Source organism: Sturnira hondurensis, unplaced genomic scaffold, assembly GCF_014824575.4.
Source record: "Sturnira hondurensis isolate 20B ecotype Veracruz unplaced genomic scaffold, ASM1482457v3 Scaffold0000880, whole genome shotgun sequence".
NCBI classification, from domain to species: domain Eukaryota; kingdom Metazoa; phylum Chordata; class Mammalia; order Chiroptera; family Phyllostomidae; genus Sturnira; species Sturnira hondurensis.
The window spans coordinates 222,936-236,967 of record NW_028073511.1 but is presented as its reverse complement, the minus strand read 5'-3'; the positions used below and the strand labels follow the sequence as shown (position 1 = coordinate 236,967).

The 14,032-nt window shown below is 38.6% G+C and overlaps 1 protein-coding gene across 1 annotated transcript in view; it reads right to left on the bottom strand.

Moving 5' to 3' along the window:
- Window positions 1-14,032, bottom strand: part of DNAH8 (dynein axonemal heavy chain 8) — a 303,075-nt gene that overhangs the window by 87,456 nt on the left and 201,587 nt on the right. Inside the window, exons 70-74 of the mRNA XM_037051914.1 lie at window positions 13,722-13,893; window positions 12,108-12,263; window positions 7,986-8,141; window positions 4,244-4,426; window positions 925-1,030 (exon numbers count right to left, since the gene is read on the bottom strand). Coding sequence (XP_036907809.1) covers window positions 925-1,030; window positions 4,244-4,426; window positions 7,986-8,141; window positions 12,108-12,263; window positions 13,722-13,893 — 773 coding nt within the window. The remainder of the gene's footprint in view (window positions 1-924; window positions 1,031-4,243; window positions 4,427-7,985; window positions 8,142-12,107; window positions 12,264-13,721; window positions 13,894-14,032) is intronic.

Below are 14,032 nucleotides of genomic sequence, written 5' to 3'. Positions count from 1 at the left end.
CACCTGGGTCAGTCTAGCCAATTTTTCCTGAGCAGCCTCGCACTGCCAGCCACTGACTCCACCCCTCTTACTGGTCTGGCTGAACGGTTTGTTGTTGTCGGACTTCCGTACAGTTCAATTTTCTGTGTTTTGATTGAGTTTTTGTTACTAAAACTTTGTTGTCTTTAAACTTGGTTGTACGAGGAGGCACAGTGTTTCCACCTATGCCTCCACTTTGGCCAGAAGAGATTAAGATTTTTTTTTAATTCAAGGATTAAAGTGCTGCTGATAAGTATTTCTTATTAGAGTTCTAATAAATGGTAGAATTTACATTGCAGTAATTTGCCTAATTCAGAACACTATAGTGTTTGTTGAATTTATTCCAACTGGATAAAATATTTCTACATATTCAGAGAGAGTACATCCCCCAATCAGGGTATGGTATGATGATCTGACTGCCCAGAGGAGAGCCTATCCCTGGCTTCTAAGTGGGAGGACAAGTCAAATCAAGAGTAAGATGGGTCTTGGGTGCACGCATGTCTCAAACACAGATTACACACATCAGAAATCACTTTGGTAACTGTATTTCAGTGCTAATGAGAGGGTCAATCTAAAAAACAAAGTGAGCACATTACTCTCCTTTGGGCAAGCAAATTAGCCTATTATGAGTTACCTAGCTCTACTGGGAACCCTTATTTTTCTCAGAAGAGGGCAATTATATCAAGAAATCTGTGTTATTTTCAAATGCTGAGACTCTGTTTGCTAATTCAAAAATCAAATTCTCTGCCGTCCCTCTCTAATGTCCATGTGGAAATTGCCTTGTTTGTTTTTGCACTGATAAGTCAACTATTTCCTAACATCTGTAATCATTAGGCCATTGAAAAGAGGGCACAAAAAGTCCTTATTCAGAAACCATTGTTTGACTACCTCTTAATAACACAATACCTTTTGTAGCGCTTAATTTGTAGAGGAGGTTATCTTCAAGTTCTTTCATCTTCCGCTTATTAAAAGTCACATCCTCTAAAAGTTTGACCCTTTCAGACTCTAGCTCCTGTTATTAAGAACCACAAAACAACATTGGAATGTTACCAATTTTCATGGCAAATCCCATTTACTAGGGTTTATTAGCAAATTTTAAAAGTTTAACCCTAAGTGCCTTTTGAGTGAAAAGAAATTACTATCATTAGTCAAACCCATCTTTCTGTATTTTTGTTTCTCTGTACAGTTTTCTTAAATTATACCCAGTAGCATTAAGTTTCCATAGCACACACACTGGCATGCATGAGATAACCTTGCTAAAATAATTTTGCTCAATTACCTCAGCTCCCTTTCCAGCTTTCAGTTTATTTAAATTAGAGCATCCCATTCTCTTGGACCTGTTCCCACATTGCCTCTGGGAGAAGTGCTAACTTTATTTGCAGTCAGAAGTGGTAGAAACAAGGAGGCATTAATTAACTTCAAGGAACCATGAGGCAGCCCAAGCCAAATGTGAGGTCTTGGCTTGGGATCTGCCTACAGGAACTCCACATACCTGGTTTGGCATAGCCAGTTGCCAAACAAATCCATTTTTCATTATTTTGCAGCTCCTTCTACCAGTGGGGCTAAATTGGATGTTTGAGAGGTATCTTTTCTGCATAGATGATGCGTTTTAAAAAATTATATTTTGAAAAATTTCAAACTTTCAGAGAAGTGGCAAGGAACTCTTATAAACCTATCACCTAGATGCACCAAATATCATTTTGCTGTATCAATCTTTTTATATATATAACAATTATTATCACTATTGCCAAACCAGTTGACCATGTTATGATCCATTATCCTTAAGCAAATCTCCCAAAAACCAAGACATTCTCTTACACAACCATAGTACAATTTTCAAACTCAGGAAATTTAACATGGGTATAGTATTCTTGCTAAATGTAGAGTAAACTGAAATAGTCTCAAGAGCATTCTTTACAGAACTTTTTTCCTGATCTTATACACAATCATACCTTGTACTTAGAATTGTGTCAAAAGGCACTTTTAAACTACTTAGTTGAGAAAGTTTCTTAAAAAACTGCTTCAGAAATCCCACCACTTTCAAAAAGTCTTCCTAAAACAATCTGTCAATCAAAAGCCACAGCACAGCATCCATCTGCATATCTGCTATGACTTGCATTACAGTCTGTGTGTAGCTTATGTCCTTCCAATTAGATTCCATACATCTAAAGGGCAGGAACTTGTTCTATTCATTCTTGCATTTTTGACAGCACTTATCTCAAGGCTTTGCAGAAAATAGTCTCAACCCGAGAAATATTTGTTAAATTGAAGTATGCTGAATTTAGTTCATCAACTTTATTTTACATCTGGGGAAACTGAGCACCCAGAAATATTAACTCCGAATAACATTCCAATATAATGTGCACAGCTAGTGACTGGCAGAGAAAGGCCTAACAGCCTTGTTCTCCAGCTCCAAAACCAGTGTGCACTGCCACTGCAGCACTTGATGGGTGTGATAAAGGTCACGGCTGCCTTTGCAGGGGAACAGCTAATGAATGGTTTTCATTAAAACAGTCACCCCTGGGTGGCAGTATAAGAACATGTGGACAAAATGAGTACCCGTTAGCTTCCTTTTCAGGTTTTTTTAAGCATTTTAAAATTTAATTATTGTTCAAGTACAATTTTCTGTCTTTTAGTTTGATATGAAAAAACAAGCATCATGGTACAGTAGATGCTGTGAGCTTTACAGCATGACCTGTACAGTTTATGTACGAAGTTTGACAGGGGTGACATGGAGGAGAAGTCCATATGCTCTTATAGGTTAAGACTCTTCTTTCTAGTCTCCATTTGTTCATCTGTAAAATGGAAGTGTGAAGGCAGAATTATTAGGTGGGTTAAACATTACGATCAGGATGGCCTTCTGCGGATTACGTGTACATTTTTTCCCCCAGCAAGACTGGTGATAGCATATCTCTGGAAGAGGAAGCTAAGGCCTAGAGGAATGAGTGTGGGGCGCTCTGGGGACGTGGACTATAGCCTCAGACAGAGGAGTAGCCAGCCTTACGGAAGTTAGCACAGCCTGCATGGGGCAACTGCACCCGTGAAGAATCATTCCAGAACAGACCAACAGCACCAGGCAGACCACAAAGGAAGGACTAATTTCCAGCAGTTGACATTGTGAGGCCCTAAGAGGTGATGGAGATGACAAACTGAGGGCCCACGCTCTTTCTGCCTTGCTGTGGAAGTGGAACAGATTCTCTTTCTGGATTGCATAAGCCCCGGATTATTTGTTAACTAAGATCAATCAGCTAATGAGAGTGGAAGCTGGGACTGCGTCCCTTCAATCCACCACACTGGCTGCCTTTCCAGGGCCTGCACTGAGTGAACCATCTTAACCAGGTACAATTTTACTTCTCATTTCACTGAACCTCTTTCTTTGGTGGCAGTATCATTTCTCCTTCCATTTTTGAATGTCTTTCCTCTGTGTCTGTGTCCATCTATTCATATGTCTTGCCTTCTCTCCTTTCCTTGTCCAGTCTTCTTTTGCCATTCTTTTTCTCACTTCTAATTTTATGCCTCTGTGGTCTTACATTTCTAACCTTGCCTTATCCCTAAACCCTTAATATTAAAATTAATTATATTTAAGCAAATATAAACTTTCTTGGATTTTATGCAAATATATTTATATGTACAAATATATAAAATTATATTTTATGCATAATATTTAATATTTTCTAAGATTTACCCTAAACTCAAATTAGTTTAGTCTTATATCAGTTTCCTACAACCATCCAGTCTTAACGTTATTCTTTACTTTATTAGAACCCTCAACTTAAGTAAGTTCCCTGTTGCAGTGTAAATTTCATTTAACTAAAATGAAAGTATGGCTCCTTATATTATTAGATTACTAGATTATAGTAACAGTAAAATATTCAGAGGCATTCTTTTTCTCCAGGATCCTTATTTTATTGAATTCTTCAGGTATACCCAAGACTATCCATCTAGAAGACTATAGAGATGAAAGTCAACACACCCAAAGGTTTAAAGACAGATGTAGGAGGTGGAAAGAGGTGTGTGTGTGTGTGTGTGTGTGTGTGTGTTTGAAGTTGGAGGAGAGGTGAGTCTTGACAGGACTTAAGAGGGCAAAACAAATATTTCTTAATAATGGTAAATACGATATACTTAATTTTTCCTTGTCCATATACTTAACAATTTCCCAATAGACTTTCACCACTTGCTATCATTTATTTTACATTAAAGTTCTTTACCTTGAGAGATTTATTACCTGTTTCTCTGTTAGAATTACTCTCCTTAGTAACTGATTCTCAAGTCCTTTCATTGTAACGGTGAAGTCAATAACTGATGTTTTAGCATTGATCTCAGGTGTGAAGGCAGGGTTTGGTAACTTTGTAGTAATATAAAGTTTAAATGTACTCATGATGTCACATTCCTTATCACCGACTTTCACCTATATCAATTCAAATACAAAGTTTAAAAAAGCATAGAGGACGGGACAAGAAATATGGGTTCAGTTTAAGAAATAACTTACCAAAGATCAGTGCTGTGAAACTTGAAGGAATTGCAAAGGAAAGCTGGAAAATTTTAATCACTGATCTTAAAGAATACAGCCTATTTCTCTAGAATAATTTAGATTTGTGGTCTTGCTTGAAGATGTTTTTAGTCATGACACCAAATTAAATGAAAAATGTATCCAAAACAAATGTTGAATAAAGGAAAACTCAGTCAAAGATTGACTGTTTTTTCCACTTGAGAAAATTGTTTTCTACTATGCAAATTTGTCCTGTCTATAGAAAGTGTCATTTCTTTTGCCATTTCACAGTCATATCTGAAGCATATTTAACAGAAAGAGTTAATAAAATTTTAAAAAATGCCAACATATTTTTATAGAATGATGACATTTATTTTAAACACTGAAACCTGCAGTATACTGAAAAACAACAGATTTTGCTATTTAAAACTCAGGTGGAAATTATAACATTTTTAAATGACTTAAATTTTTAATTCATCTTAATCCTGCATGTGATGGAAAACCAAGTCTTGGAGGGACCAGCAGGCAGTGTGCCGTCACAGTACAGACAAGAACTGGGGGTCTTGTAAAGGACCTTCAGGAATGGTGATCCTGCAACCTCCTTCGGCATAGTAAACATGGCATATAAAATAATTCATATTATGAATAAACTTTTTCTAAATTCACTGGTGTTCATAGAATTAAGTTGTCGGAAGCAAAAATATTCAATCAGCAATGCTGTCATTTCAAAGAAAGAGAGAAAGAAAGAAAGAAACCAAAGAAGCCTCAAGGTAAAGAATGACACCAATTAAAAAAGCACTTATACTGAAAACAGTTATAACCAATAATTAGGAACAGGATTCCATAGCTTCCAGCAAAGTCCATGATTTTAGACTGAAAATTAATAAAGAGAGAAATGCACAAATCAATGTCCATAGACTTTATTAAAATGTCATTTTCTCTAGTGAGAAAATACAGGTTTTATTGTACAGATGTATATATGGCTTGCACAACCAGTTTTCTTGGAGTTGCTAAACTATATATGTTTTGTATAAAATATTAACATCTTCTTATTATGAGCAATGTCTTTCCTTAATATATTACTTAGTTTCAGTGAAATGGCTACTCTTACCAAGATATCGCTCTCACCCTGTATTTTTTATCAAAAGCATCCCTGCTTTTTACTTTTTAAAATTATATATAATTGACTATGCTATTATAGTTATCCCATTTCCCCCCTTCACTCTCCTCCACCCTGCACACCTTCTCCCACCCAAATTCTCCCCCTTTAGTTCATGTCCATGTGTCATACTTGTAAGTTCTTAGCTTCTACATTTCCCATACTATTCTTACCCTCTCCCTGTCTATTTTCTACAAACCATCTATACTACTTATTCTCTGTACCTTTTCCCACTCTCTCCTCCACCCACTCCCCTATTGCTAACCCTCCATGTGATCTCCATTTCTGTGGTTCTGTTCCTGTTCTAGTTGTTTGATTAGTTTGTTTTTATTTTAGGTATGGTTGTTAATTATTATGAGATTGCTGTCATTTTACTGTACATGTCTTTTATCTTTTATTTCTTAGATAAGTCCCTTTAACATTTCATATAATACGGGCTTGGTGATGATGAACTCCTTGAACTTGACCTTATCTGAGAAGCACTTTATCTGCCCTTCCACTCTAAATGAAAGCTTTGCTGGATAAAGCAATCTTGGCTGTAGGTCTTTGGATTTCATGACTTGGAATACTTCTTTCCAGCCTCTTCTTGCCTGTAAGGTCCCTTTTGAGAAATCCACTGACAGTCTGATGGGTACTCCTTTGTAGGTGACTGTCCCCTTATCTCTTGCTGCTTCTAGGATTCTCTCCTTCATTTTCATCTTGGCTAATGTAATTATGATGTGCCTTGGTGTGTTCCTTCTTGGGTCCAACTTCTTTGGCACTTTCTGAGCTTCCTGGATTTCCTGGAAGTCGACTTCCTTTGCCAGACTGGGGAAGTTCTCCTTTATTATTTGTTCCAATAAGTTTTCCACTTGTGGCTGTTCCTCTTCTCCTTCTGTTACCCCTATAATTCAGATGTTGGAATGTTTAAAGATGTCCTGGAGGTACCTAAGCCTCTCCTCAGTTTTTTGAATTCTTGTTTCTTCATTCTTTTCTGGTTGGATGTTTCCTCCTTCTGGTCCACTCCATTAATTTGAGTCCCAGTTTCCTTCCCATTATTATTGGTTCCCTGTACATTTTCCTTTATTTCACTTAGCATAGCCTTCATTTTTTCATCTAATTTGCAACCAAATTCAACCAGTTCTGTGAGCATCCTGATTACCAGTGTTTTGAACTGTGCATCTGATAGGTTGGCTGTCTCTTCACCGCTTAGCTGTATTTTTTCTGGAGCTTTGATCTGTTCTTTTGTTTGGTCCATTTGTTTTGTCTTGACTCGCCAGTTACATACTGAGGGGCAGAGCCTTAGGTGTTCACCAGGGTGGGACAACCCAGGCACTAGCTAGGTTGTGACACTGTATGTGGGGAAGGGGTCTGAGAAGGAACAATCTGGCACTCTCTGCCAGATTTCAGTCACTTTCCCCACTTCCCACAAGCAAATTGAGCGCTTCTGGTGCTGATTCCCAGGTGGCTGGGTTTGTGTATGTTCTAGGACCCTGTGGGTCTCTCCAACGAACTCTCCTGTGAGGCTGGGTATTTCTCCCGGCACCTCAACCCTCATAGGTATTTTCCATCGGTGTTTTGAAGGTTTATTTCCCCATGCTGGGACCCTGGGTTGTGTAGTCTATCTCGCTCCCCAGTTTTGCCTGGTCTATCTGCGCATGAATATGGGACCATCCAGCCCACCAGCCGCCTTGCGCACTATGCCCCTCCACAATCTACCGCCTCGCTGGGTCCACCAACTGCCACTTTGCATGCACAGGGTCCACCAGCCACCCTGCCAAGAGCCCTCTCTGTCCTGACTCTCCAACTCTGCCCCTCTTACCGGTCTGGATGAATTGTCTGCTTTAACTCCTTAGTTTTTGGACTTCCATATAGTTCAAATTTATGTCAGTACTGGTTGTTTTTTTTTTGTTTTAAAATTGTTTCTGTCCTTATTTTGGTTGTGTGAGGAGGCACAGTGTGTCTATCTATGCTTCCATCTTGGCTAGAAGTCCATCTGTATTTTTATATATATTTTTAAAGAAATACTGAATATAAATCTGAAAATTATTTTTTTCAGTGTACCAAATACCTGAAAGAAACTGCCTTCACTGCTATGCTCAGAAAGACAAGTAGATGTCACCATCGTTCTTTTTTATTTTTCTTCGTTTTTCTTCCTTTCTTCCTTCCTCCCTCTCTCTCCTTCTCTTCTTTCCTTCCTTCCTCCCTTTCTCTTTTCTTTCTTCCTCCCTCCCCTCTATTTCTTTCTTTATCCCTTTCTCTCTTCCTCCCTTCCTTTCTCTCTCTCTCACACACTCTCCCTCTCTTTCTCTCTCTCTTTCTTTCTTTCACAAAGCTCACCTTGAAAGTGGTGCCTGATTTAATGAAATTCTTTTCTAACACATTATCCAGGACTGGATCCAGCTCTTCACGAATGTCCTCGATGAGAAGGGGTCTGCCCAAGGAAAGGCTGTCCTCCAAGTGTGTGCGGAAATATTTATGGTTCAGAGATGTCACCTGAAAATAAATAATTCATTACCATAGAAATGGCACAAAGAATGTGCCTCCTCCTCAGTGGAAACCAAGAGCTAAGAATTTTGAGGGCTAACTAGGAAGCCTTGCTTATAAAAATGAAAGTAACAAACATCAATTAGTATCAAAGCTTGGTGAGTCCCTGGATATGAAAGACCTGGGCATGTAGCAGGCTCTCTGGGGTAGAAAGGGGAGAACAAAGGGGTATTCCTCGGGTGCAGGGTCAGAGAGAGCTCTGCTCCACAGCTGGAAGAGCAGTAATAAAGAATTAACCCTTTTATATTTACATAACTATAACCACTCAGAGAAAGCAAAGTAACCTGCATACTTGTGATATTCATTACTCCTCGGGACTCCTATGAGATGATTTTAAAAAATAAGCATCAGATTGTCAGAAGTGATATACTGAGTCAAACCGAGGGTTCACCCACCTACTCTGTCTCTAGCAGTGGCACAATCGTGGAATATGATAGGTACTTGACAACCTAAAGACTATACATTCACTTTTTACTTTCTCGTAAAATATAAAAAATATTCTTATAAAATATAAGAAAATCACTTTAATTAGAATTCTGAATGCCTGGAAGAATCCCCCACTCGCAGATCAACTTTTGTTATTAGTTACAATCGACACACTGGGCTGGCTGATCTTTGCTTGAGCCAATTTCCTTTGAACTCCTACTTCTCCTATCGTCCTTCCCCTAGCCTGAGTGTGAGGATTCCGGAAGGTCCAGTCCTCAGCTCTCTGTCTCCTTTCAGCCCATCCTCTGAATTCTACTACTGCCTTTATTCAACTACTGCCTTTAAATGAGCACTCATTTACTACCATGAGTGCTCATCTTAAGACGCAAGAAGATCCACTGGGCCAGCATGCAATTAGGAGAGTGGAATTAACTATTATTTCTGACTTGCTGTGAAAACAAGAGGTGGAATTGAAAAATTAAATAAGTCCGCCTTTGTGCTGTTTTGATAAAAGGGAAATAAATACAACAAAAAAATCTCACACATGAATTCCCCCTCTCCCATGGAGAATTCTTTTTAATACAAATGCTGTGCTATGAAAGGTCTTACTATGAGTTGATAAGGTAAAAGAATCTAAACAGAGAGCTTTAACTAGCTTATTAAACAAGATAAAACAAGGTCCCAATAAGACTAAATGTAATTGTCCTGCTCTATTTTCCAAGGGATAAATTCTATTTTTGTGATTTCCTTCCCAAGTGTGATGGTTGATTTCATGTGTCAACTTAAAGGATGGACTAAAGAATGCCCAGATAACTGGGAAATGTTACTTCAGAGTGTATCTGTGAGGGTTTTTTTCAGAAGAGATTAGCATTTGAATTGGTAGACTGAGTAAAAATCACCCTCACCAGTGCTGGTGGGGCATCATCTGACCCTTGGAGAACAAGGTGGAAAAAGGGTAAAATGGCTCTTGGCTTGAGTTGAAATAGCCACCTTCTGCCCTAGGATATCATCAGCTCCTGACTCTGGGCTTTGGACTCAGACTGGGACTTACACCATTGGCTTACACGGTTCTCCAGACTTTGGAGTTTGAACTAGAACAACACCCCCAGCTTTCCTGGACCCCCACCTTGCACATTGTGGGACTTCCCAGCCTCCATAATCCCATGAGCCAGTCTCACATGATAAATTGTTATACATACATACATATATATATATGTATATATATATATCCTATTATTTCTGTTTCTCTGGAGAGCCATAATACACTAAGTTAAGAAATAATAGTTTTCATGGGGGGGGGGCAAGGCAGGGAATATAAAACAGAAAAATGTACTTGAATAAGAATTAAATTTAAAAATAAATAAATAATTGATTTTAAAAAATCCTCCCTAAGCAAATAAGAAATAAAACAATAAAGCCATAAAAAAAGACATAATAGTTTTCAGCTTCTCGGCCTTTTGACTAAGATCAAGTGAAGAAATAATAGTTTTCAAGTTGTTCATGTATTTAAGATGACCTTCTATCATCTGCAGATCTTTTACAAACTTGAAATCACACCATATAGTCACAATTTCAGGTTTAGTTCACTTGATCTTTCTTGTGCAGAAACACTGTGTGGTAGCCACCACCAGACCCTGGGTCATCTGTACAGATACAAGGGCTCTTTATAAGGGAACCTGGGGGACAGCTCCCCTGTCCAGAAGTCTGCACTGTGGGTCCTGTATAGGACACTGAAGGTGGCCTTGGCACAGTTGCCAGGTGGAGTGCAGCCCTGGAATTTAACATTTATAAAGCACTTCATTTTTCATTTTGTTTTCCTTCTCAAGTCAAGAAATACCAAATTCTGTTTCATTTTGTTTTCATGTATGTGTTTGTTCATGTGCTGATACACATATTCAGAAAAATCATGTCTTCTGAGTAAGGAGACTGTATTTTCAATCTACCTATATTTCAGCAGTAGATAGTTTTTAAAATATGGAAGCATCTCTGGCATGTCTGTTGCTTCTTCAAGAGGGTTCCTGGATCTGAATTATATCAGGAAAGACATTACTGAAGACTATTCAGCAGTGTTCTAAGGAGGCTTAGATCAGGAAATAAGAAAAGATGAGCAGAAGATCAACAGCCAGAGGCAAGAGGACTGAAATAAGGGACAAATTACAGTTCAGTTGGATCCAGACAGCTGAGTTAGCAGGAGTGCACTCCCCTACGAATGCGGGTCCTCAGAAGCTGCATTCCCACTACCACCATTTCCCTTCACTCTTCCCCTCCATGAACACCCTGACCCTTACCAGGATTTCTCCAGGTTGTCTAAGTACACACAGACTGATGCATCGTGTTCTGGAGTATTAATGAGGTGGGGCTACCTTAGGGGTGCTCATGAGCACGAGGCAGTGTCCACCTGCCAGCTAAGCAATGATCTCAGAAGGAAATCTTTCAATATCTCACCATTAAATATGGTGTCTGCTGTAGGCTTTTTGTAAATGCTCTTTATATGACACTCTATTCTTAGTTTTCTGGAAGTTCTATCATGAATGGGTGTTTAATTTACCAACTGCTTTTTCTGCATTTATCAAGATGATTCTTCTGCATTTTTCCTATAATGATGACATACATTGATTAATTCCTTTAAATTCAATAAATATAATAGTTTCTATTCTATATAAAGAACTGTACAGAAAATACAAAAACAGGGTAAAACCATAAACTTGGCCAGCGAGAGGTTTATGGTACAGTAGAGATAAAAGAGAAATCTGAAAAGAACAGCAGAAAGATGAATAAGACATTATGAGGAATCAGCACAGGCTACCTTAAGCTGAGGACACAGAAAACTCTTGACGAAGGTAGCCACAGATGTGGACTTTGAAGAATATTTAAAATTTTTATCTGTGTTATAAGTAAACTGGGCAGAGGGGTGGAGAAAGACATTCTCATTAGCAGAAATAGCACGAGCAAAAATATGGATCCAGGAGGCTTAGAACAGTGTCTAGGAAACAATAAATGGTCCATATTGGTAGCTGAACAAAAATATCAATGGTAACAAGATCCCCAAGGGAGTGTTGGAATCCTGCCCTTTGTTCGCCCCTACCTTAAAGTTAACAACTTATTAGACTCCAGCTTTACTACTAGACTCCAGGGCACTATGGGAGAGTACCAAGTGTCTGAGCTAAGTTAGCGCCAGTGGCCTGAATCACAAATTCTTTTGTTGCTTTCCTATAAACCCACACTCAAGGCCCAGAATAAAAGCCATATCCAATCTTGGGAGAAGCAATAGAGCAAGGGAACTGGATAGAGAGGGGAAGAGTGAGATTAACAGAGAGCACAAAAGAGAAAATATCAAAGGCTTTGCCCTAATCCCTGTTACAAAATTCAAGTGTATAAATCAGCAACCAATTAAAGAGATGACTGCTCTATGACTGGAAAACTCAATAAAAATTTGGGGAAACCTTCATGATTTTAAGATTACTTTCCCTTGCACCAAATGGTAAATACCTGCAGGTCGTTTTCTTTTTCCTTTGATTTAATCCAAGTTTTGCCTTGAGTTTGTGGATCTATAAGAAGTGGGTATCTGGTGGCCTTTGTCACAATAATGCCATTCTGAATGGACAGGTCATCTCCTGGTAATCCTTGCAGTCCCCACTCGCCAATCTGAGTAACAGGAAATGGATATGGCCATTCAAAGGAGAACAAGAATGCTTTTATTAGTAATTAAGAGCACTATGATACAAAAAATTTAAAGTTTGTAGCTATATTTTTCCATTGAGAGTATGCAACAGGTACCTAGAAAAAGAAGCCCAAACTTGTAATGTGAACAAAGTAATATTAAATTAAAAAAAAAATAAATGTATTATATAATAAATCCTTTCTCTAATAATGCAAGGCTAGGTTTAGTCCTGTATGTTGTATTTTCCTGCTTATGAGGAAATATTGTTAAACGGACCACATGAAGCATGGCTGCTGAACATTCAGAGAACGTAGGGGCTTGAAATATGGTGACGCTGGCTTTGCGGGTGGGACCCAGATGGGCTGGAGTTAGCCGAGATAATGAATATAGGTGGTGAGATATCAGAGAAGATAAGCCCCGAGATAAGCTTCGGAAACTTCCCCTTTGAGCCCTTTGGTTCTGCTTTCATGGTGTACAGGGATTGTTCAGCTGGAGGCAGAGAAGTTAGGAGAAATGAGATATTGTACTGGCAGGAGCTCATGAATGACATTAAAAATACATTTCCTTTCCAAATTAAGAGGGAATTGCCCTCCTGCCTTCCCATGGTCAGTAAAACCACCTGAAATCCAATGAATCAACCAACCAGCATTCATCTTTGTTGAATTAGCCCAGCACCTTCAAAGGCTATAATCGGTAAAGAATACCCTGGCCCACTTAGCCTCATCAGTGACCCACTGCATCTTCAATGCATTATCTAGTCCCTACCCGGACTAGTGCAACACTGTTTGAATTGGAAAAGATTAATTTTTAACTTGTAAATAGAGATAACATGAAATTAATAGCATGCCACCTCTAAGGCAACTGGGGAGCATATTCACAAATCAGAAAAGCAGCTCATGAATACAAATTGCCTGGAAAGCATTTAATACAACAGAAGCTCTGTAAAATTTACTGAAAATTGACAGAGGCATCAAATTCCCAAGAAGGAAAGTTACTGTGGTAGGTCACGCTATCACTCAGTAACACAGAACATGCTGCTCTGTTGGACACTAATAAAGCATTGCTAACGACCAAAAGAAGGTTAGTAACAGTACTTATGGCCTAGCTGATGTCTATATTTGCCTAACGTGTTTGAGAGAGACTGTGATTTAATAGGACTGGTGTAAATACTGAAGGGTTATAAGAAGAGCTCAGTATCAGCAAGTCTGTAACTCACAAATAATCTTTTCATTTGTAGCAATGCAATTGATATTCATTTGTAAGCAGTGTTCCTTAAAATGAAAAGAAACTTTTATGCAACAAAGAAAATTCATTTTTGGCACTCACAGGCATTTTGAAAGCAATCTTTTCAATTAAATGAAAAAACAAACAAATTTGGTGAACCTTTAGTAAGAAATAAAATGAGACTGAAATTCAAATATTATGAGGAAAGTAACACTTACTGTTGGAGGATCCACCAACATTGAAATAAGATTCAGGTTTTCAGTGAAAGGAATTTTCCGTGCTCTCAGCTCCATCTCCCACTGATCTTTAAGCAAATAGTTCCTAAATATCTGATTGAAAGGACCAAGGTAGGAGAGGAATCCGGTGCACAGCAATATATCACCTACGAGTCTGTTAAGGAAAAAACACAAGCGTCATCTACCACAGTTTAAGCTCTCACATTACGGAGTTTGAAAGGCCACAGCGCAGTTTTGTTTTGTTATGAAGCCTTCTTTGCTCCCTGCCCTTGGAAACCAGACATGGCAGAGAC